The 25,988-nt window shown below is 34.3% G+C and overlaps 1 protein-coding gene and 1 long non-coding RNA gene across 3 annotated transcripts in view; one reads left to right on the forward strand and one right to left on the reverse strand.

Annotated features, from left to right (window-relative positions):
• LOC150100096 (uncharacterized) overlaps positions 1–25,988 on the forward strand; it is a 384,171-nt gene that overhangs the window by 137,539 nt on the left and 220,644 nt on the right. For both annotated transcript variants that reach the window (XM_090402894.1, XM_090402895.1), the window contains exon 3: positions 6,785–6,878. In XM_090402894.1, coding sequence (XP_090259020.1) covers positions 6,807–6,878 — 72 coding nt within the window. In that variant the 5' untranslated portion in view covers positions 6,785–6,806. The remainder of the gene's footprint in view (positions 1–6,784; positions 6,879–25,988) is intronic.
• LOC150100097 (uncharacterized) overlaps positions 1–25,988 on the reverse strand; it is a 142,459-nt gene that overhangs the window by 65,602 nt on the left and 50,869 nt on the right. The window lies entirely within an intron of this gene.

A 25,988-nucleotide genomic window follows, 5' to 3' on the forward strand; every position in this document is an offset into this window, starting at 1 on the left:
AGAGTTAATCTAAGGTGGTATGGCCACTTAAATAGAATCAGTGAGGAAATGTTAGCATCGCAAGTGGTTGATAACAAGATAATAGGAAAGAGATGCAGTGAAAGATCAATGTCTAGGTGGATTGATTCTGTCAGAAGTGCCTTAGCAGCACAAAATGTGACAATATTGGAGTGCTGACAAGTAATAGACTAATCTGGAAGAAAATTATTGATACATGATTAATAATAATGTAAACTTAATCATGTAGTGCTGTCATAGTAGCCTGAACACCCCTTTGAGGGAACATACCAGGAAATTGATGATAAAAGGTAACAATACGTTCTATGTGATTCCCACCAGTGAATGATGCTAAATATGTCATATGTTATTACTATGGGTGGACTAAAGGTTAGCTAATCTGAAATCTTGCTCTAGAACAGTGCTTCCCAACCTTTTTTGCATCACAGCACAGCACACTAATTAAATTAAACACCTGCATTATATGTACCAATTCTTGCAAACTCTTAAACTTCACATATTTTGTGTAGAGTACAAAATGAATTTTTTTGAAAAACAGGAATGCAATTCTTTGTAATAAATGTTTTTTATAATAGCATACCAACTAGTAAGGAATATGGATGCAAGTCGCATCTCAGCAGGCATGGGGTATAAATGGTATAAAGGTGGATACCAATGCTCATTGCCTGAGTTTTCTTTTAGAATTTAGTGAGAAAGTAAAGGAAACAAATGATTTAAGTTGAATAGATTTATTATTGTACTGTCATTAAAAAAATAATCACAAATTAAAACAATAATCAGTTTGTTCAGTGAGAGACTTGTGCTTGTTTCTGTGAACAACTTTTTTTTAAGTCTGGGTTGATGCTTGAAAGAGCTGTGTATAATTCCTGATCTAGTCTTTTTTTAAGCACGACCTCTTCAAATTCTTGATTGTGATCATCAATTAGAAAGATTGTTCACAGAGATAGGTTATAGCAAATGGTAGAAACATCTTAATTGCTTTTTCTCCAACAGACAAACTCTTCTTTTACAGTGAACCAGAATTCAGATAACTGAACTTCAAGGGTTTAGTCATTCCTCAAATCTAGGAGCTCTTCCTTTTCTTTCATCGACAGATCAAAGTCCGAAATATTTTCTGATAGTAATGCAAATGGATTTCAAATCCAATTGAACTTTTATGTGTCGATTTGGTCAAAATAAAAACAGAGCCTCTCCTGAAGCATGCTCAGATGTTGACCAACAACTGCTAGGATTAGAATTAAAACACCAACTGAGCATTGAGCACGGTTAGTAGTTGGAAGGGGGGGGGGGCAATCGTTCGATGCTGTTGGCACACTCTCCCTCGATGAGTCTTTGGACTCCCTGGAGGTGTCAAATAATAATAATAATAACTTCATTTTTCCATAATTGGATTTTAGCTTTGAATCCATTAACTTTTTCATACAAGTTAATATATTTTTGTTTGGTCCATGCATTTTCAATTAAGATGCTCAAATATATCTGCTAAGTGTGCCATTTTTTTGAAGCCAAGAGTTATCATTTAAAAAATGTGAATAATGAAAATCATTTGTAAAAAAAAGTTTCAGTTTTTCTTTGAACTCATGAAATCTTACCAAAATTCTGCCCCTGGACAATCATTACACTTCAGTGTAGAATAACAAAGACTGATGTTCTGATCCCATTTCTTCAAAAATGCAGGACTATAGCAGTTTAGATTTGATGAAGATTATCATTTTGATGGCATCATATAATGTGGACATTAAATCTGGTCACAAAGTCTTTGCCATGAGAACCTCTATTTTTTTTATTACAAAGTATATTCATTGATTACTATAACTAATTCTTGCAGCACATCAGATGGGAAGCACTGAGCTAGAGACCAAACATGGACCTTCTCAGATCACCTCAGGGTTCCAATAAGCAGGCTGGTGGCAATTTCATTTCACACCAAGAGATGAAATTATCTGCCATCTTTTGTTGGTAGGTGAATTTCTTCTGTGGATACAGTTGGTCTTGTCTACTGCATCCTAACCTAAGGGAGTTTTTCTTATTAGGATTTTTGAAGGCTGCTCCTTAAAACAATTTCTATACTGAAACAAAGAATTTTCACAGCAATAAACAATATCTATGAACAAATGATTGAGATTTTCAGTTATTTATTCATAGATAAAGATGCGAAATGATAATCAGTTATAGAAGCTTGATGAAACTTACTTTAAGTTTCACAGGGAAATACACACACCCACACGTATCCAAAAAATAATTCACCTCAAGATGAGAGATCAAAAATTTCATCAATACAGCTTCTCAGGACTTGCAGACCATGCACTAGATACCTACCACAGAATACGCTGGAAGAAAGCCACTTTACTACACCGTAGCAAATATAAATATGAAAGATTGTTCCTGGAATCAGCCTCAGCTCTAAAAAACTTCCCAAATCTCAACAAATTTGGGAGACTGCCCCAAATTTGGGAAGCTTGCATCCTAAGAACAACAGCCAAGACAACCTGATTTAGCCCATTAGGGGATAGGACCCTAGCGGGCTAAATATCTAGGACCAATGACAGTTGCTTTCTTCAGCCTCATTTGCTTGTTGTTAGTGCCTGTATGCACATATCATAGTTTTATGTTCCCAGAAGATGGCAATGTAACATTATCAAAATACTGGAAGGTATTGATTAAAGTTTTACAATTAATAATTTAGTATATGTTGTCATTTCCTGAAAAATTTAAAGTCAGGAAAGAGAGATCGAGAAGTGAGTGTTTTTTTGGAAATAACTTATTAGTCCCTTTCATCTGAAACTAAACTAAACTCTTTAAGGTGTCTACAACTGATTAAGCCATTCTTTTGATAAAGAATGTGTGTGTGTAGATGATCTTTGGATATGATTTATAAACACTCAAAGTTTTTTTTAAGAGAGAGAGAGAAAAAGTAAATCTTTAATATAAAATTGGTTTATATGAAAACCTCATTTAAAACAAATATACTTGACCCTCTGCACAGAGAAAAAGGAAACCAGTTTTAATGATTAAGAATTTTGTTTAATATGCCATATGAATGTATACTGCATCACAGATAGTACTGTCACTTTTCAGAACAGTTAATACAAAGCTTGAGGTCAACTATATGGAAATTTCTGAGCATTATGTGTCTAAAAATACTTATGTAAGTATTAACAGAACCCTGCCCTGTTCAGGCTTGTGGTGGCAGTGGTATTTGATCTTTTTTCTAAGCTGGAGTACAGACAGACCCCCTGAGATATGTAAATCTGTACTTACGTAAGAAATTCCTGAGTCTGGATGGAAGACTAGATCCAGAAACATGTTTGTTTGAGCCTTATGACAATGCAAGCTAAGGCAGGAAGTTTATTTGAGGAGCTTAAGGGAAAATATCCTAAAGGAACACAGTCATTTGCTGAAAGAAGCAATGGTTGGTTTGCAAGTTGTTTTAAAAATCATGCTGACTTTCATAATGTGCATGTAGCTGGTGAGGCTGCTAGCAGTGATACTGAAGCAGCAAAAGTTTTCTGGAGTGCTACCATACATAATTGACAAAGGTGTCTATATTTGCCTGAGCAAATATTAATATAAATGAAACAGACCTGTTTTATCAAATCTTGCACTTATATTTCCATAGAGGAAAAAACTATGCCAGGACACAAAGCATTGAAAAACTGGATAACACTTTTGCTTGGTGGAAACACATCCAAAATATGCAAGTTCCTTTGCCTGCTAGAGAAAAATTTATGAGGGGGGGGGGGGGGAGAAAGCAAAAGTTCAAATATCTCTTGACAGATTTTTATGATAACTAGCAGCCAACCAACATGCAACAATATGTACCATTTTTTAAATCTTAATACTGGTGGAGCATTTTGGACTGCATTTTTTTTTGTTAATTATTGAAAGCCATGAGTTAAAAGATAACGTATGCAGGGACAATTTCTCGTTAATATATTGTGTTGCCAAATTGTAAAATATATTTGGTGTGTTCACTGTTTAAAACTTGTCTAACAGGATATAGTGTAAAATGTATGTATATTTAATGTATTTAATACAGGATGTTTATCTTTTTTTTTTTTGTTTTTACTTTCTTTTACACGGTGGTCAGCATTCATGGTTAAGAATTTATGGAGACACAACACGTGTTAAAATAATTACTTTACTTAATATTAGGAAAGTAACATTCGGCGTTTTGACCTCTGTATTGAGGTCATCATCAGGAAAATACATATGTATAAGATCCATGCTACTGCACATTACAAAAGTAAAATGAATCTAACTGCTTATTAATCTTTTACCTAGCCTGACCTCATGTGGAAAAACTAAATTAATAATATCAAATTTTAAAAAGTTATAAATAGATTAAAAAATTAATTAAATTAAAAAAAAAACTTAAAATAAATAAAAATAAACAAAATATTTTTAAAAATTAAATAAATTAGAAACAGAACTACATTAAACATTCCTAGAGTACTCTTGTATTGAGATTTTCTTCTGGGCTTGTTCAAAGATTCTCTTCCATACCTGGCCATCCCAGGGGTTTACAAAATCCAATGTATATGTAACCTATCCTACATAGGAGAAACAGGATGCATGATCCTAATCAGAAAAGACAAACACAAACAACACATTAAATATCTCCATTATGGTAAAATAGGCCTATCAGACTCCAAAATACCATAGAGCACCAAGTCTCTACACTGCACCAAAACCTGGTTTGCGAAAAAATTCAAAGAAGCCTGTGAAATGCTACAACACTATCCAAACCTGAACAAAAATGACGGATTAATCATTTCAAGAACGTAGAGGACCCATCTGCAACCCTTATAGCAACCGGAACAAGCCCAGAAGAAAATCTCAATGAGAGGACTCTAGAAATGTTTAATGTAGTTCTGTTTCTAATTTATTTAATTTTTAAAAATATTTTATGTTTATTTTAATTTATTTTTATATTTATCTGGATTTTTAAATTTAATTTTTTTAAATCTATTTATATATTTTTAAATTTAATATTATTAATTTAGGTTTTCCACACAAGGTCAGATAGATAAAAGATTAATAAGCAGTTAGATTCATTTTACCTTTGTAATGTGCAGTAGCATGGATCTTATGCATACGTATTTTCCTGATGACGATGACCTCAATACAGAGGTCGAAATGTTGAATGTTACTTTCCTAATATTAAGTAAAGTAATTATTTTAACACGTGTATTTTTTCTCCATAAATTCTTAACTATGAATTTTTTTTTACTGTTTAATATTTTTGCATGGCATTACATGTTTATTTTTTGCATATGTGTTTGACATGAGAAAGTCTATTATGAAATCATAATAGACTTTGTCATGTCAAACACATGACAAAGGTTGAGGGGGGGGGAATTTGACATGTACATTTCAACTTGGTAAGGAATAGTTGAACGGTCTACTTAAGTATGTCGAGGAGTATCTGTATTTTTTTAAGTAAATGGCAACAGCAGTACTTACCATAATCAAAGTCTCTTTGTTTAAACAGGTCAAATAAAAAAAAAGTAAATATGGCAACACTGACAGGATAGTTATATATTACATTTCATTTCCCTATTTGTGGATAAAAATAAAATATGTATGAGCAGAGGCAGTCTTGGATCCTGCATATACCTTTATAAAAAAGCAATATTTTTATTGTATTAAATGTTACTGGGTCAGTCCTATAAAACTTAACATCATGCTAGAATATGAAATCACTACTAGTGCTTGTCCTGAGGTAGTTTTCTTGAAGCATTAATAAGGAACTAGAAGAGATCTTCATAAAATATGATGGTGAATAACATTTATACAAGTAATATCCATAATTTGGAAGAAATTAAGATTATTTTGATAATAGATTACATTTCCAATTTCTACTAAACTTTCCAAAGTATACATACATTCACTGCTTTAATCAGTCCTAGGGATTTTTTTTTTAATATCACTCCCACTCACAAAAGGTTATTTGATTATTTGAAACAATAATATATTTTATACCATAGGTGGGTTAAGGATTTTTTTTTATATATTTATCAATTATATATATATATATAATATTTCTATTAATGAATAAAGTTGGTACAAATGCAATATTTTATAAAATGTTTGCAATCTTGTTTTTAAATAGTGTACCATGCACCTGGTAGAAAAATAAAGTAATCTATCACAGAACAAAATTCTTTGATATATGACTAGAATGACCATAACTCTTGATTAGTTCCAAACTTTAGTTTGTAGATTTCTAAATGTTGGTAGTGCTTCTTATATTTTATCTCTAATTAATAAATTATAATTCTTCAGAAGATGAATTAAAAGTCTGCAATGTTCCAGGAGAAATTAAAAAAAACTTTTCTAAAATCTTGCAGTAATCATTTGCTTTTTATGTATAGATGTGATGAATATGCTAATAGAATTATTTGCATGCATGCAAAGATAAGTTTAAGAGTAAGCCTTCTCTAGATTGACTGCCCTTTGGACTGTAGTTTGCTCCCATAATTATTCCACTTTAAGCTTCTCCCCTAACATTGGTAGTAGGTTACATAGGAGAGTGGGATGGCAATTTCTTTGCTTGTCTCTTGTGGTGTCTAGTGACTGCTGGCAGGCCAAAGTTAGTTTGGACCATTTGTTTGATTATTCTGTCTGGGTCTTGGGATACAGCTATGGATGAATAAGAGGTCATTTGGCTGTAAACTTAGAAAGTTTCTAGTGTCATTTGTATCAGTGAGAGCATATTGCCTATAGCAAGAATGATGCTGAGATCTAGTTCATCTCTTTATAGGTTGTCATAGCAACAAGACAAGATGCCCTTTGTTGCTGATGACATGCTTTTATGTCAGGATACAACAGGGAAAATTGTGGATCTGTCTTGGCTGGTGAGTATGTTTTTCCCCCACAAATTCTTAAATGTATTTTGAAGATATTAGTTGCAAATTTAATGTTTAACGTATAAAGGAAAAAAATTAATTCCCAGTATTTGTTAAATAATTAATCTCTTTGACAGAATAAGCAAAAAAATTAATGTCACTCACTCACTCACTCACTCACACACACACACACACACACACACACACACACACACACACACACACACACACACACACACACACACACACACACACACACAGAGAAGAGAGAGAGAGAGACTAAAAATTTAATACACCTTAAAAAAGTGCAGAGAATCAAGGCTTCTAACTTAATAAAAAGTCCTGTTGATGTCTGCATATCAAGCCTTAACAATGATATCAATCAGCCTGCCATGAAAGACATACTGAGTAGTTTTTACTATACCATCACCAGTTGCTATTAGTACTAACTGGTAAAAAATAGGTTTAGAATACTCTATGAACCCTACATTTCAGGTTCATTTTTTGGTTTTTATATTATTTTATTCTGAGCAGAAATAAATAACTTAAATGATTTCAAGAATTTAAATAAAAATAAAAAAAAACCTAAATAATAAGAAAGTAGAAAGTTTTCATCATCTGGTGAAAAAAAAAATTAATTTTTAATACTGTTTGGCATTTAATTGCATTTCGCAAATATGACTGCCCAGTTATAATAAGTAACTGCTCTGAATTTCATTTAAACTTAAATATTTTGTAGAACACCGTTCTAAGCATTTTAGTGACACTTTTTCAGTCATATCCTGCAAATGACAAATATAAGATAATTTTTAAGGGTTTCTTTTGCAAAATCATGAGCACATATTAACCTTTGTGTATCCATATGCCTGCATATGCATGTCAAGCAGTGTCCATTTTAATTCACAAAAATAAAATGGAAACTGCTTAGTGATAATCCCATTAGTTTTATATTGATTTTATATTTAGATAATTCTACAATTTGTACTTCTTACATGCTTATCATCACTTACTTTATTAGATAACTGCTATATTCACATACTTTCTCAACTCTTAAAGGTACAAATTTGGTAATAGGGTTCACTATTGCCCAAACCTAGCTCCTTCTCCTTCTTCATCAAGTTTGTCTTTAATGATTTTTCATACAAGTAGGAGGAGATTTTTTTTTATAGCACTCCCACATGAGATGTTTCAGAATTAATATTTTTTCCCTCTAGAGGTTCTTAAAGGATGATGCACCTAAAACCTCCCTCAGAATACTTGACTGTATTCAGAAAAGGCCTATTTGCTTAACAGATGACCCTTCTTTCTTTTCTCAATGACTCCCTTCATTTACTTTCCCACAGACACTGTTGCTGCATTGTGTCTTTTTTATAAGTATTTCCATGGATGCTGCTCCATTAAAATGGCCACTACCATTCCTACACTTTCCTTTAACCATGTACAGACAAGAGAAGCTGCTGGTAACACCCATACTTATTGTACCTCCTTCTCATCCTCTTCTTCCTTCATTCCTTATACCTGTTTTTTTTTGGAAAAGTCTTTCTCATACTGTTTTCTCCGATGATTACACCCCCCCTTCCTCCCCCACCTCTTCAAGAAACACATCAACAAATTCCTTTATTTTTTCTCTAACCACTTGCCCATACATCGCATTGCCTTGTCATAGGTCTGGAGACTTCTTCTGCTGCAGCTTGTCCCACTTAAGTGGGGTCGCTGTTGATGAGTTGATATAAATATGTGAATCATATTTAAAATGAAGATATTAGTAAGCAACTTAATACTGTTAAGAATTCAAGAATGTGTAAACAGAACTAATCTAAGATGATATAGGAGATGAAAGATTAGTAAAACAATGGAGACCTCTCAAGTGTGGAATTGATAAATATATATAAAGCCTGTATGTTTTGTATATGCTGAATGTATATACCCATAAAGATGGAAATGTTCATTATTTTTATTACATTTTATTCTCTTTCATGGTAGTTTAATCAACAAGTTTTTTTACACTGAATGCTGTACATCATCTAACATTCAAAAGAGGATTCAAAAATGGTTAGAAACACAACAGCGGATCAAAGACTGGAGACCATAGATATGAGAATTTTGATGAAAATTAGAGGAGCAAAAAATGCCATCAATAGAACCATATTTAAAATGATATCTGAAAAACAACTCCCCATTATTAGTATTCAAGAATGTGTGAGTAGACTCAATCCAAGATGGTATGGTTAAACAAAACAGGATATAAAAGATGAAATGAAAAGTTGATATAAATATCTCAATCATATTTAAAATGAAGATATTAGTAAACAACTTAATACTGTTAATTCAAGAATGTGTGAACTGAGCTAATCTAAGATGATATAGTTAGAATGGGAGATGAAAGATTAGCAAAACAAGTAAAACATAGCTGGAAAAAGATTCAGGAAGGTCAAGATTATTATAATTATGTGACGCCTCCAGGGAGTACAAAGCATGAGGGAGGGCACCTACTCTACAGCTCTCGGTCCCCACCACTCAACCCACCAACTACAATGAACCACAACCACATCAATGCCATCTACTGCCAACCACTACCACTAATATTTTCATAGACAATCACAAACATTCATGCCCATAGCGAGAATTCGAACCCGCAGCCTTTTGGCTGGAGAGCAGATACTAATCACTCAGCCAACCAGGCCAGCTATAAGATGTAGTTGAATTTGATGTAGTCAGGAATGCTATGAAAGATCTAAATAATGGACAGGAGGAAGAGGGGAGATATGATAGAGACCTACAAGTTGGTAAGGGGTTGTTATAGGATCAATGTTGGAGAAGTTTTACAGAGAATAGTGGGAGATCAGGGGAGAACCAGAGGTCATCCCTGGAAACTGTATAAAGAGGGTGTGAGTAGGGGAGTGAGAGGCAGGTTTTTTTCGTGCAGAGTTGTGAATGATTGGAATGCTTTGCCTGAGAATGTGGTGTCTGCAAAGAGTTTGAATGTGTTTAAAACATGGTATAATGAGCTGTGTGTGTGTGTGATAAAAGGACCTCCCAGATGAGTCTTTGACTCCATGAGGTCTTGGGGTGGTAATAATAATAATAATAATAATAACAAATGCAGGATCAAATCACAGATCACACAAATAATACACCAATTTGAAAAAAAAAAAAAAAAAAAAAAGCTGTCATAATCATTCCAATAATGAAATATTAATTATATTGGAATGTCATAATATCTGGTACACTCCTTGAAGGGTATGCACCAGAAAATGATAATGTAATAATTAAAAGTGCCTCTGTTCAGTGACATACTGAACATATGGGGACTTCCCATAGCTAATAATACAGGCACTTAATTCATAAGGGACCTCATCGGTTATGAATTCATATGTTACAACATGCTAATTATGTATATTTGAAGCTGAATTAATAACAGTTTCTTGTATACATATTAATGAAGTTGTTTACCTCACAAGAACACTTTTATACATTTGAAAGTGTGAAATATTTAAAAAATTTTCTTTTATTAGCTTCAGTACATCAGGAAAATATACACAGTTTTATGTCATGCATACCAAATATTTTAATGACAAAAAAAGTAATCAAAATATTCAGAGCCCTTAGCTCTACCACAAAGAGTGCAGTTTGTTAATTTTCTAGCAGTGATTAAAATAGGTCAGGAACTCCAGGTAATAGAGATTTGATTTCCAGCTAAGAATTATGGCTAAAAATATGACCATGTTTCTATAAGTCCTGCATATTTATAAGATGTTATCAGATGCATATTTATAAGATGACAAAGAACCCTTTTTCAGTTGAGAAATTGAAAAGTAACAAAATTTTCAAAGGTAAAAGTCTGTTTTTCCCATTACCTGCTTCAGCATATATAGTTAAACTTGAAACATAGTGACATTTATATTTACATAAAAATGCATTAATTTTAAAATAACTTTCCAAAATAACTCATTGATCTTCATTTTGCATGTTAAAAAAAAAAAAAAATTGTCTGAAATTTATGTTTGTGTGAAAATCTGTACTAAGTTTCCCACAACTTTAGCCAGTGCAGTGCAGTCACTGTCTCCATTATTTTGGATCACAGGTATGCAATGTGAATTCACAAGTTTTATCTCCCCCTGGGTCAGATTCCTATGACATATAGTTGAATGACTGGCCTACAATTTCAGAGCCTTCCCAAATTGCTGGGAGTTAATATTATCCTCTACCTCTGTTTGCTTTAGTATAGGCCAGTATTTCCCAATGTTTTTTGGATTATGCCCCACCTCAATGCCTCCAAGATTTTGATATCCTCCCTCACCGACAATGGTGAGTGTTTTGAGTATATCAGTGATGAGATGACGAATGCAATCATTTTCTAATTGTCCCCCAAAATATTGAGAAACACTGGTATAGGCAATATATATTTGCTTTTGTGTCGAATGTCATCCACATAGTGTTATCTTCCTTGGTGACTTCAATATCCACAACTCCAACTAGCTCACTTCCTCCCCCCCCCCCCAGTTCTATGGACCAAGTTTGGAAGAGGTGCTGAGTATTTGCTACAAGTTCATCTAAAGCAAATTGTTCATCTACCAACTAGAATATCCAACACTCCTCTTCGCTCACCCAATATTCTGGATATTTTCGTAACCACTTCTCATTTCATGTAAACTACAGGTAACCCTCGTATAACGCAGTACTTATACAACGTGGTTTCGATATAAGATGGTCTACTAATGAAGATAAAATCAAATTTTATCTTCATTAAATTTCCGTCTGCCCATATCGCGCATGTAGTTATAAGTATCTAATTTATATTAGGGGAAATAGCATGCATGTACGTCAATTGTTGACCGTATAAAGTATTTATTGTTGAAAATTGTCTTCATTTTCTGCCAGGAAAGCACATTAAAAATCATAAGTGTGTTAATCTCAAGCTGAGCACTTTATTTTTTGGTGAGTTACATACAATATGTAATGCTTTTTTTTAATGTAAAAATATATTTTTATAGTAATGGCCATTTAGAGCGCTTTTGCGATATGGTTGAAAACGAAATTAGTGAATTAATTGATGGAGAAATACATTTAAATGAGGAGGAACTGGTACAATTAATAGATGACGTCGAACCAAATGGTGGGGAAAGTTCTGCCAAAGATTCTGATTGTGCTGAATCCGTTAAAGAAATTAGCAGAAGGATTGGACTTGGCAAGAAGGTTATTTTATGGATAATGATCTCCCAATGGAGCGCTCTGGAAAATTCACGAGACAACTGGATATTTGTTTAGCTCCGTATTATGAACTTAATAAAAAATTGCAGCATAGTGGTAAGCAATGAGAATTATACAAATGATGTCCAAGAGATTTCAAGTGACAACGATGTCCGGCCACTCATAAATAAAGAACGTCTACGAAATATTAGTTTTGAAGAGAGTGATGACGAGCAAAATATACACTTTATTTTATTTTGCCTAAAACATTTATGTATTATGTGCAATGAAGTTTACGTACAATTTATAATTTTATACTATGTATTTGTTTCATGGTTTATTTCTTTCCTTAACTTACATGAATTACCTGAATTAAATAAAAATATTTTTTTGTTAGATATGTCATTGTTTATATAATCTTAAAAAAAAAAACGATTTCGGAACCTAACCCCACTTTTTCTATGTGATCTGAGTCTCGCATAACGCGATTTATATAATACGCCATTTTTGTGGAACCTAATATCCACGTTATACGAGGGTTACCTGTACTGTTGAAATGACCTTTCCTCTTGGTAACCAGTGCCATGTCCCAGGGTTCTGTTCTTATGCCCCTGTGGTTTAACTTGTTTGTAAATGATACATCATGTGGACTGACTGGGGATCTTTAGTTGTTTGCTGATGATGTAAAGTTGGGGAGAATTATAAGTAACACTGCTGATGTTAATTCCCTTCAGGAAGATCTGAATAGACTTTTGACTTGGATAAAGGAATGTGTGTGTGTGGGGTGTGTAGTTTTAATATCAATAAGTGCAAGGTGTTGCATTTTGGAGTGCAAAAATATAAGGCGGTGTACTATATCGATGGTACCGTACTGCAGGAAGTGGATGAGATTAGAGATTTGGGAGTGATGGTTGACAGCAGACTGAAGTTTAGAGGGCACACTGCAAAGACTGTACATTGTAGTGTTGCTATGATAAGAAGTACTCTAACATGTAGGGATAAGGAAGTGGTTGTGCCACTGTATAAAGCACTGGTTAGACCACACTTGGACCATTGTGCTCAGATTTAATCACCTAGTTTTGATGTGATGTGGAAACATTGGAGAGGGTCCAGAGATGAGTGACTGTGAATATCAGGACTATCAGGACTAGAATGCTGGCTATGGAGAGAAGTTGAAAAAATGTGGACTGCAGAGTTTGGTGGATATAGAGAAAAAAGAGGAGATATGATAGACATTTACGTTAGTGAGAGGATTTTATTGGATTAATCCAGAGGGAATTATAAAAAGCATAGAAGGTGAGAGGGAAAGAATCAGAGGCCATCTCTGGAAGTTATGTAAGAGTGTGGTGAGGAGAGATATGAGGAATAGATTTTTTTACATGGAGAATTGTTAGTGAATGGAACACATTATCAGAATATGTTGTTAATGCAAGGAGTGTTAAGGATTTTAAGATTCATTATGATAAATATGTTGTCAATTGAATGAACCTCCCACAATTAGTCTGACAACTCCATGGATGGTGTAATAATAATAATTCAGATCAGTAACCTCATAAAACTTTCATCTATAGTGGAATCTCCCCCTCCACCCCAACCATTCACCACTGTGTATCTTTTAGTATTACAATGCCATGTGGGAAAATGTTCAAAACTTTTATTCTCCCTTTCTATGGTTAAAATTACTATGTTAGAATGAGGATCTTCATGCCCCACTTTGTTGAAATATTCCCAGCTAGTATCCAAGCTATGGGTTCCTAAGATGTGTGCAGGGTAGTCCAGGGAAAACTGCATATCATAAGTGGTTTGAAACTCCAACTTCATACACAGCCTGCAATACTTGCAAAACAATCATTAATGGTACTAAGTTGTGAAAGGACTAAATGTAGGAAACTCACCTATGCTAATAGTAGTCATGGCTTTTTTTTTTTTTTTTTTTTTGTATCCTGTCAAAGCTGTTAGGTGCAATTTCTTACCTTCATACTGCCATCTCTCTCTCTCTCTCTCTCTCTCTTATCTATATGGCAGTATTGCAATATCACCTAAAGATAAAGCTGACCTTCTGGCATTCTTTTCATCCAACTCCTGCATAAATGACCAAGATAAATCACCTGCAACTTTACTTGGGGCATTGCATCACATACTTCATGTAACCTTCTGCCAGAAAGTTATCAGAAGAATCTTGAAGAACCTAAATGCCATAAAGGCTTCTAATTCTGATGGTATCCCTACCACATGTGGGATACTATAATAATACTTCAAATGCTCAGAAGATGTGCTTCTGAACTAATGCCTGTCCTTTATCATCTCTACATATATTACATGGCTGGCATCCACACCATGACATGGAAGCCTACATACAGCCAATTCAAAAAAAAAAAAAAAAAAAGAAAGAAAGAAAAAAAGAGGCAAGTGTCTACCATTAATGAAGAACAACCAACTTCTTCAACACATGGAAAACTATCAGTGACCACCGATATGGAGTCTGCAAGTCAAGATCCACAGCATACCTTTTCATCTACATAACCCATCTCTGGACATGGTGTCCAGAGGTGGATTATGGAAAAGTTTGGATAAACATGTGCTGTTGCACTTGACATTTCCAAGAAATTTTTATAGGGTATGGCTTCAAAGGCTTCTCAGCAAATTGCCAACTTATGGTCTGCCTTCACCCTTTATAATTAGATTGCCAGTTTGTCCTTTAGATCATTCGCTGTGTATGTATATGGAGGATGTTTTCTCTTCAGATTTTCCTATCAATGCAGGTGTTCCTTAGGATTCTGTTATTTTGCCTCACCTCATCTTCTTTCTCATATACATAAACAACATCTCACTAACCTCAAACTATTATAGTTATAGAACTATTATTAAAAAGTTATTATTAGATGTCTTATTCTCCCAGTCAATGGCCTCAATATTAGAGATTGCACATTAATAAGACTTTGCTTTCTATCCTTCATGAAATAACCATAATATTACCTCTACTTCTTCCACTATGGTAATGCATTCCTCCCACTCTCCACTATAATGATTATTAAGCACCACACTGTCCAAGCTCCTCTCTTTGAATTGGAATCAACATATCAATTTTGCAGTCTGAATCTTTTTTGTTAAACAATAAAACACATCCTCTTTTCCACTACTAAATAACATTACAATTCCCATTATCAACCTTAGTGTCAAGAATGTTTTTATTAAGCCATGATTTGGTAATTTCCAGAATATATGGTTAATTTTTTCCAGTTAATAATTTAAATTACAGAAGCTTATTCCTCAACTTTGTGCATTAGTAAATTACAGAAGTTACTAAATTTAAATTACAGAAGCTTACTCCTCAACTTTTGTGCATTAGTAAATAAGAATGAAATACTATTTACACTTAGATGTTGAAATTGCTTTTCCATTCACAAGCACTCAAACCATCCCATCTCTGTCATACACTTCTCGTCAACTCATAAATTTCTAGCATGGATGTTTGCATGTATCTTTTGGTGGAAGATGAATTTCATTCACCCAGTATGCGACTACTACTACCCTGCTTAGAAGCGACCTTAAGTGGCTTGAAAAAAAAAAGTTCCATCTTTTGTCTCTAGGGGCAAAGATGCTTCTGGATTATCTGCTCTTTAGCCCAACCACAGTATTAATTATTACATACTACAGGTATGCAAACCTTTTATGGCCATGACTCACATAAAAAGAAAAATCTGATTCTAAGAAACTAATTTTATAAGTTCCTAAAGAGTGGAAGGAGGGCAAGATTGTGCCACTTCATAAAGGAGGTGATCGAACTCAAGCATCAAACTATAGGCCTATCAGTGTGTCAGGTGTTGTGGTTAAATTGTTGGAGAAGCTTGTGAGAACTAGGATCCAGAGTTGGGTTGACAACAATGGTATTATCTTTGATGGACAGCATGGATTTGCTAAAGGGAGGTCATGTTTTAGTAATCTACTTACTTATTACAATAAAGTGACTGATTCCTTGGACAGAGGAGAAGGATACACACTAACACACTTAGATTTTGCAAAGGCTTTTGATAGAGTACCTCATGATAAACTGATAGTCAAACTAGAGCAGATGGGGTTGGATATTAGATTAGTGCATTGGATTGGAGACTGGCTATCTGATAGGTATCAACAAGTTGTGTATGAGGGGGGGAAAGCGATATCCAGGAAAAGGAAAGTCACCAGTGGACTGCCTCAGGGGTTTTAGGGGGCCATTACTTTTTAACTTGTATATTAATGATATTGGTGAAGATTTGGATGGGGATATTCAGTTGTTCAGATGATGCAAAGTTGGGACGAACCATGAAGAGTAGTGAAGATGTTGTGGCCTTACAAGAAGACTTGAATAAACTGTGTGATTGGACACGGAAATGGGGATGTGAGTTCAATGTTGCAAAATGTAAGGTTTTAAAATTTGGAAAACAAAGATGGGATGCAGAATTTATGCTTGGTGAGGATATATTGTTGGAGGTGGAAGAAATAAGAGATATGGGGGTGTGATAGTGGATAAGAATCTGAAATTTAGGGGACACATAGCCAAAATTGTGAAGACAACACAAAGGCTTCTGGGAAGGATGCGGAGGACACTGACGTGTAGAAGTAGGGAGATTCTTGTTCCATTATATTAGGCCACACATGGACTATTGTGCCCAGATTTGGTCACCTAGTTTTCAGAAGGATGAAGAATGTTGGAAAGGGTCCAAAGGCGACTCATTAAGGTAGATTCTGATCTCTGGAATGTCAAGTATGAGGAAAGATTGAGAAGATGTAATTTGCAGAGTCTGGTTTACAGGAGGAAGAGGGGAGATATGATAGAGACCTATAAGTTGGTAAGGGGTTGTTATAGGATCAATGCTGGAGAAGTTCTACAGAAAATAGTGGGAGATCGGGGGAGAAGCAGAGGTCATCCCCGGAAACTGTATAAAGAGAGTGTGAGTAGGGGAGTGAGAGGCAGGTTTTTTTGGTGCAGAGTTGTAAATAAATGATTGGAATGCCTTGCCTGAGAGTGTGGTGTATGCAAGGAGTTTGAATGTGTTCAAGGCAAAGTATGAGCTGTGTGTGTGTGTGTGTGATAAAAGGACCTCCCAGATGAGTCTTTGACTCCATGAGGTCTTGGGTAATAATAATAATAATAATAAATGAAGAAAGTCACTCAAGTCATGTATAGTATCTAGTTAGAATCCATTGTCATTACTCTAAAACAGGGGTGGCCAACCTTTTATAGTTCATGCGTCAATTTTTTCAGTTAAGATGCGCCATACAAACTTATACCACTTTTCAGTCCTTTTAAAATATGTAATTGGATATGTTTAACAGTTATGCATAAAAGGATTTATTATATATATGGTAATATAGACACTTTTAGCAGTTTTAAATAAAAGGATTTCATATAAAGACAAGATAAACATTAATTATTTTATTGAGACTTTTGAAATTGCTTTGCTTTTGCTGAGCTCGTAATGTTTGGAATTAAATCAGTTACAGAAAGCATCAAGCAGTTTTTCAAATTTGAATCAGTCAGTCACGACCTTAATCATTTTCATTGATGAAAATGCTTGTTTGCATCTGTATGTAGTTCCAAAACGACAGATATAACTGTGAGCAAATTTTCTCAGCTCTGGAAAATGTTCACAGGGCAACAATCACCAGAAATTAATTATATCAGAAACATCTGGGAGTTGTGGAAGTTCATTAAATTTCATTTTCAATAAAGAATTGGTTTTGAGATCTATTGGTTTTGATGTTACTAGGCATCGTCAAGATTTTTTGTTCAGTAAGTGAAAAGGGATTTATAAATGCAAGTATGCAGTATAAATCCAGCAAAATCGCTAAGACGACTGTTAAAGGACTCTTGCAATAATCTGAGTTTGTCAGTATATTCTGTAAAGTTGCCATTATCTTCAACAGATTCACTATGTTCTTTTAAATGTGGAAGACTCAAATCCCTGTTTTCTAACTGGGAGATGAAGAGTTTTAATTTCATTTTGAATGCATTGATGTCATTTACTAAGCTAGGAAACAATTTGTTCTTGCCCTGCAGTTTCAAATTTAGATCACTGAGGGGGCTGGTAACATTAACTAAAAATACTAAATCAAATAGCCATTTCTCATCAACAGGGCTTTTTCCTCATGCAGCTTATCCATCTCTTCCAGAAAATTATGAACACTTTCTTTCAGCTTCCAAAATCTACTGAGAACTTGTCCTTTAGAAAGCCAGTACACCTCACAATGAAGGATGAGATCACCATATTCCATATCTAGCAGTTCACAATATTCTCTGAATTCTCTTCTGTTTAACTCTCTTGCTCTAATTTTATTCACACACTTTACAACTGGTATCATAACATGCTTCAAATTTAGAGTTTTTCCACACAGAGATTCTTCATGTATAATACAGTGATACTTTAGTAGAGAATGACCTAAAAACCTTTCAAGTAAAGTTACAGTCCCAGAAACCTACCATTGACGGTGCTCCATCAGTGCAAACACCGATGAGCTTACTAGAATCTAGTTGTTCATTTTTTAGACATGACTTTACTTTGTCAAATATGTCTGACCTCTGGTTTTTCCATGAAGTGACTCAAGACCGATAAGTTCTTCAAAGATGCTAAAATTACCATCAATTCCTCTTATAAAAATGCTTAATTGAGCTATATCAGATATGTCAGCGGATTCGTCCAAGGCTAAAGAAAAGAAAGAACAAGCATGAACATGGTGTTTCAATTGCTCAGCAACATCATGGGAAAGTTTTTCGATGTGTCTTGTAATTGTTTGCTTGGACAGAGCAATTCGATTTACTATTCTTTCAACATTCTTATTACCAAGACATTTTGCAAATTTTTCGAGACAGGGCTTAACAACTTCCTCTCCATCAGAGAAAGGCTTTTGTTTTTTAGACAACACAAAAAAGCAATTTCATAAGATGCCTCCAGCATTGCCACACTTTCACAATTTCGTTTCACAAATATATTTTGTCTCTTTTTTATTTCTTCCTTTTTCTTAACCACATAATCTTTCTGCAACTCGGACCCAGGAACTAACTTCAGTTTATCTTCTAATTCATCTTGATGTTTTCTATAGTGTCTGTTAAGATCATGTCTTCTATTATTTGAGAGAGTGCTTTCACAAACAAAGTACAACGGTTTTCCTGAAGGACCTGCAATAAATAAGAACTCAATTTCCCACAGTTCATTAAAATGGCGCTTGATATCACCTTCTGCTCATTTTCTTTTGCAAAGTAATGGGTAACTGACTGTAAAAAAAAAATTATTTCAAAAAGTAAAGCTTATTATTAAATAATTTATTTAAATTATTTTATCGTTTTAAACATTATGAACATTTAAAAACAGTTCTACAAGTTTAAGATAAGATTCCTGTTTTCATGAAGGCCTAATACAGTTCTATAAGTTTAAAAATCATGTATATATTTTTTTTCATAGAGAGTTTTCATCTCTCTCTCATAATATATTATGTCCAATGAAATATGAGATCGCTTCCTGCCATAAAACAGTCGATCAGCTGGCAATCACACACACAACCCAAACATCCTCATTACAAAAGCTTTGCTGATGATCAGTTAAATTTTAGGAATAAATCTACTATACGTAAATAAAAAGGAAAGATATTGTATAAAAAAAAAAAAAGCATAAAAACACACATACAAATACACCGAATAACTGCAGGTTTCAGTAATCAGCAAATTAGGGGAGCAGGCAAGAACTTGACATACGTGTTCAAAATGAAAAAATTTATTTTAAAATTTACAGAACTATATTAAGCCTTCATGAAAACAGAAATCTTATCTTAAACTTAAAGAACTGTTAATAAAAACATATAAGTTCGAAAACACAGAATTGTTCACTCACATCGAATCAGAAGTTCATCGAACATTATGACACGAGAGTCAGCTGTAAACTGATTGAGTAACTGGTGATGCATGTCAGCATTTGCCAGTGCCTGTTGCTTCAAGATCAAACAAGTATAATAAGTACGCACTCTAGAATTCAGTGGTAGGTTAATTGTGTGTTTATATATATATATATATATATATATATATATATATATATATAATCATATACAAAATTTTTTTAAATTTTTCTCTGGGGTTCAGTGCGCCACTTCTAATCATGCAATGCGCCACTTTTGGCATATGCGCCATAGGTTGGCCACCCGTGCTCTAAAACTACAGATTACTCATTATAAAATTTAGGGGCATCGTATTATTTAAATTTAGCCTAATGAGTGCCAGATAAATTTTTTTCAACTTAACATAAATACACCAGAATTTTTCAATTGCCTCATAGATGGCATTATTTAGATCATGTGCCCTATTTCCAGGCAAACGAGTTATAGCCTTACGATCTAACACGTACATAAAATATTCCTGATCTCTCTCTCTCACCCTGTACAGTATCACATGCGCCCATTAGATGAATTTTTTTTGAATATCACACACACACACACACACACAAAATGCCAGTATATCAATGGCATGTGCAAGCAAGAGGAGAATGTAGGTACTCATATCATGGTCAAAGCCAGTATACATGTAACTGCAGATGTATGATGAACTGTTCACATAAAATTGCTGATTGATGTAGACAAGGGACTCAATCTGATGAACTTTGAAAATACAGAAATCCTTCGCTTTCACAGTTTTGAATAACACACTTTGCGAATTAACCATGCTAATAAATTGTTAGTACAATTTATTTAACACTGGTTAAAAATTCACTTAACACATTTCCTTCACACTGGTCTGGATGAAATTTCTTGAATTGTCCTTGACAGCTACAGCACAGAGGCAATTGGAGTCCATGTATATTGGAATGAAAATGATCCTACATAATGAAAAACACTGACCCCCCCCCCACACACACACTGATTAATTGCATACATGAAAGCAAAAATTAAAATTGTTTAACTACATACTTTGGTCAAATTTTCAGTTTCAGAAAGTATGTAGTGACAACTGTTTATAATACAAGATGCAGAAACCAAATGATTTATGAACATCAAATTTTCAAATGCAAATAAAGATTTTTATACTGAAATCAGAATTGCATTTAAGATTTACTGCATGAAAGAAAAGAAAGGATTTGTAACTTTTATTGCAAAGAATGAAAATAATTATTTTAATGTGTGGGAATGCTGAAAAGAGATATCAAAACTATAAAGTAAATTATAAACTAAATTATAAACTAAAACTATATTTATAAAGTCCGTGCTTGTGTACAGTATGCAAAATCTTAGGGTGCTTAGGATTACAGCCAGCAATCACTGCCTGTTATTTGGCATGTTAACACCCAACCGCCCATGTCTATACACATCCAGCTAAATCTGGATGCAATTCTGTAACACCTATTGAATAACATGGATAAGAAGTGCAAGTCTCACTATTTGATCCACCTCAGCCTGTAGGAAGGTTAATAAAAAAAAGCATGGCTGGTTGCAAATCTCTTTGAAGACTGGTTCAGTAATTGTTTCTGTCCATCAACTGAATGTTATTGTAATGAAAACAATCTTAGTTTTAAAGGTTTGTTGTTTTTAGCTGACTTTTGCAGCCAGCCATCCTGTTTCATTAGATGATTTAAATAAAAATATGAAGGTGATATATTTACCACCAAATACAACATAGATTTCATACCCTATGGATCAAGGAACAACTGCAACTTTTAAGGCTTATTATATGAAAAGAATTGTTGAACAGCAAATCACAAAATTACACTGCGTTCTGGAAAAATTATAACATAAAAAAAATACTATTGATACTGACAAAGCATGTCACCAAGTGGCATAGAGTAACATGAGAACTTTATGGAAAACCTTCTGCCACATTGTGCAAACAATTTGGTAAGCTTTATCCCAACAGATGGATTGTGTGTCGTTGAAGAAATAGTTAACATTTGGAAAGAACTAGGCTTAAATGAAATGAACAACAAATGTTTGGGAATTATTAAACTTACATGCAGAAGAACTGAGTGATAATGACATCATTAACATCAATGAACAAAATGATGGTTACAATGCAGATGAAAACATACCAATGAAGGAAATAATTTTAAAAGAATCTGAATCATTGCTTTGAGTTGTTGAAACTAATAGTTATCAATCTTAACTTTGACTGCAACATGCATGTCTGCTGGAATGTTGACAAAGATGTGAGCTGGTGCCATGAGATATACATAGAAAAAGAAGTAAAAGTGAGTGTAAACTATCTTGTTCAAATATTTCTCATAAATTTTCCCACCAACGAGTCTTCGGACTCTTTGGAGGTATCAGGAATAATAATAATAATAAAGATATATTTGCATGTATAATTATGAATGTATATTATGCAGTGTTTAATAAACTTTCATTTGTTTCAAGCATTTTATTATCCTTTATAGTAATAATAATAATAGTTATATTGACAGTAGCAAATGCATTTTAAAGAATTTAGTAAAGATTTTGAAAGCCGATGGATGAGTTACAATTGTTTTCATTGCTCATTATATTCAATTAACACACTTTTGCTTAGCACAGTATATGTTAACTGCATAAAGTGAGAGATTCTTGTGGGACAATTGTAGAGTACAGTAAAAGGGTGCGCAGCATTCAGGAAGCTGCAAAATAATGTATGCTGTTTGCCAAGTGCTGTAGTTGAGGTGTTCAAAGAGGAAGAATACCAGGTAGAATAGCAGCCACTTGGCCAATAGTAGGTGTCCATGCCTTATCAGTGCTTATAGTGAATGCAAGTTGTCTCACCTTGTTCAAGCCTTTAGATGAAAAACTGTGGAAGGGCTTAGAATTTAACCTGAAGATGAATGGTAGTGTTTCTCAGACCACAATCCAACATACCCCCCCCTTCTTCTGTGTGGACCTCTGAGGGGGGGGGTATCCAGCTAGGGCACATATGCTTATGCCTACATTTACAGTTTGTATCTGAGAGATGTCACCGAACAGTGAAGACTGGAAAAAGTTGCTATTTTAAGTGAATCTCATTTCCAGTTTTACCATATAGACAGTAGTAGAGGATAAGGTGAAAACTTGAGAAGAGCAATCACATCCTAATGTCATGGTCCAGCAGAAAGAGAAAGGAGGTGGCAACATTATGGTATGGGGATGTTTTCCTAGGAATCTCTTGTAGCCCTGATACCTGTAGACCCTAGTACTTATCCATTGTGACTGATAAATACCTTCCTTCATGGTGACTGTCTCTTTTCAAATGGCACAAGTGTGTTCCAGCAGGATAATGCACAATGTCCCATTGCCAGTAGCATTTAAGAGAATAGCTTTCTGAATACGATAACTTTCCAGTGTTACTATGGCCACTGAATTTGCCAGATTTGAATCTCATAGAACATCTTGGATTACTTGGATCAAAGATCTAGTTTGAGTGTTTTACTCCAAATACTTACAAATGGTTGAGAAGCAATCTTGACAATGTGCTACAGCTCCTGCAACATTCAGGTCTTACAGAATCCATGCCACACCACATAGTAGCAATTCTGGCAGTAAGAGGGGCCTATGAATTATTAGCAGGGTGGTCATAATATTTTGACAATACATTTCTTCATTAGTGCAAGGATATACTGGCAGACTAGTTAGGCAGTATATCTTTGCATGTAAGTATATCTATAGTTAGGGTAAGTAGCTAGCAGTACTGTTCTTCAACAATATATGGGTTTGAATCACACTATGGCATCGATGTTTGTGAAAGTCTTTAGGTTGTAAGATCTGGACCATAACAATTGTCATGGTCCAGAACTTACAACCTAAAACTTTCACAAACATCCAGAACTTACCAAAAAATCTTACTGATAGGTAAATTTTGCCTCTCAAATAGGTCCTAAGTGACCAATATTTGTATATTGGTTACTTAGGACCAATTTGCAAATTGGTCCTACCCATTTGCAAAATACAGCATGTCCAACAGAATTACACCCAGTAATTTCTAGGAGTGAAGTAAAATCCCATGATTCTCTATCGGAATATGAAATATATAATTTTTTTTTAATTGATAGTAATAATTATGGTAATTCAGGAGACAGATTGCATTTATTTCATTTTTATCATCTGTACTATTTTTTCACATATCTATAAAAGCTTTTAAAGTTAATCTTAGCATTTCTAGATAAATGCCATTTAAGTTTGATTTTATAATCTTTAATACTTTAATGGTAACAGGTAAGCAGTAACACACTAGCTACTGTTTATAGCTAACTTAGCAGACCTATATTCTCTCAAAAGCTTTTTTTCTTATTTCTCAGAATGAATTCAAAAGATTTAATTATGCAAAATATCCTTCCAGTGTTATGTATTTTGAATTAGTGGCACTTCCAGTATACCACTATCTTCTGAATCATCAAAAATAGCTTCAAAGTTTCTAGTCTTTTAAATAAGACTCAATTTTAAAATCGTTCCTATGTAGTTTGTAAGTGTCTAACCTAACATAGCTTTGTAAGATATGTATGCACTTCTTTCTCAATGTAAATAATAAAAATGCTATACAAATCCTACAACTTACATCATCGAGACAAACAGGTTATTGTTTCTCTGTATCGAGCCTTGATAAGAAGACCCCATGTAGACTACTGTGTCCAGATATAGGTGCCAGGGTTTCTTCTTGATGGGGAGGAGGTGGAGAAGATCCAGAGACAAGTGACCAAGATGATAGCAGGTCTATGGAATGAACCTTATGAAAACAGGTTGAAGATTTGTGGGTTGCAGAAATTGGTTGATAGGCAGAAATGGGGTGATATGATTGAGACATTCAAATTACTGAAAGGTTTCTATAAGATTAATTCAGAAGATATTTTTGAGAATAGGACTGGTGGTGGGAGGACTAGGGGCCATATATGGAAGCTGGGCAAGAGTGTGGTTAGCAAGGGGGTTAGAGCTAGGTTTTTTACTTGGAGAGTGGTGAATGAGTGGAATAAGCTGCCAGAGTCTGTTGTAAGTGTCATGACTGTGAATGAGTTCAAGGTGAGGTATGATAGATACTGTGTGAATGTTGAATAGTTGTTCTCGATATGATGTTAGGGCCTCCCTCGATGAGTCTATCGACCCCCTTGGAGTTGCCTGTAATAATAATAATAATCATTGTTTATTTATAATTTTTTACAATTATAAATAGGGAAACAAATCAAAACAAACGAGTCTGTGTACACTGAGATTGGACTTGGAGGTTCTTATGGCATGAAGGAAACCCAGACTTCTCTGTCATATGCTAATTGATGACTCTCTAATGTGGAGAGTTGGGAGACTGTTGCTGATGTATTTCCAATACTGAGTTTGGGTCTGTCTCTTTTTCTTTTGCCATTTGTAGGGAGAGCATCAAAGGTGCAGAGGGTGGGTATCTGAGTTGGTGGCCAAGCCATTTTATTTAGTTGCTTTGAACAGTGCTGACTAGAGGATCTTGCTGGGTTTATTCTAATATAGTAGAGTTGGGAATGTGGTCTTGCCAGGAGTAGTCCAGGATATTTTTTAAACAAGTTCCAAAGCTGTTTATAATACTAGTTGTTCCAGGTCTGGGAGATGTTCCAGGTCTGGGAGCCATATAGAAAGATAGACTGGCTGGTGCACTTATAAAGACGAGTCTTCATCTCCTTTGAAATGAGGCTCGACTTCCATACTTTTTAAAGACTTCTATGGAACTGGAGTGCTTTTTGTTTTCTTGTCTTAATGTCTGTTAAAGAATCTGAAATGCATGATCTTAGGTATACAAAGTCCTCTACTTCTCTACTTCATCAATGTAATCATTTTGATTTATACAGATGTGCCCATCTATCTGATTTTTTTAATCTTTGTTTTTTGAGAGTTTATTTTTAATCTAACCACTAACCTAACCAACCTAGTCAGCATAGCATTATTCTCTTAAACAAACCTGTTGAGTCTTCAAGAGTCTTTGGCCAAATTAAATAGTTGCTATTAAACAGTGTACAGTAG

The sequence above is a fragment of the Typopeltis vanoorti genome, chromosome 13 (assembly GCF_054136105.1).
Source record: "Typopeltis vanoorti isolate ZY-2024b chromosome 13, IOZ_Tvanoo_1.0, whole genome shotgun sequence".
Lineage (NCBI taxonomy): Eukaryota > Metazoa > Arthropoda > Arachnida > Uropygi > Thelyphonidae > Typopeltis > Typopeltis vanoorti.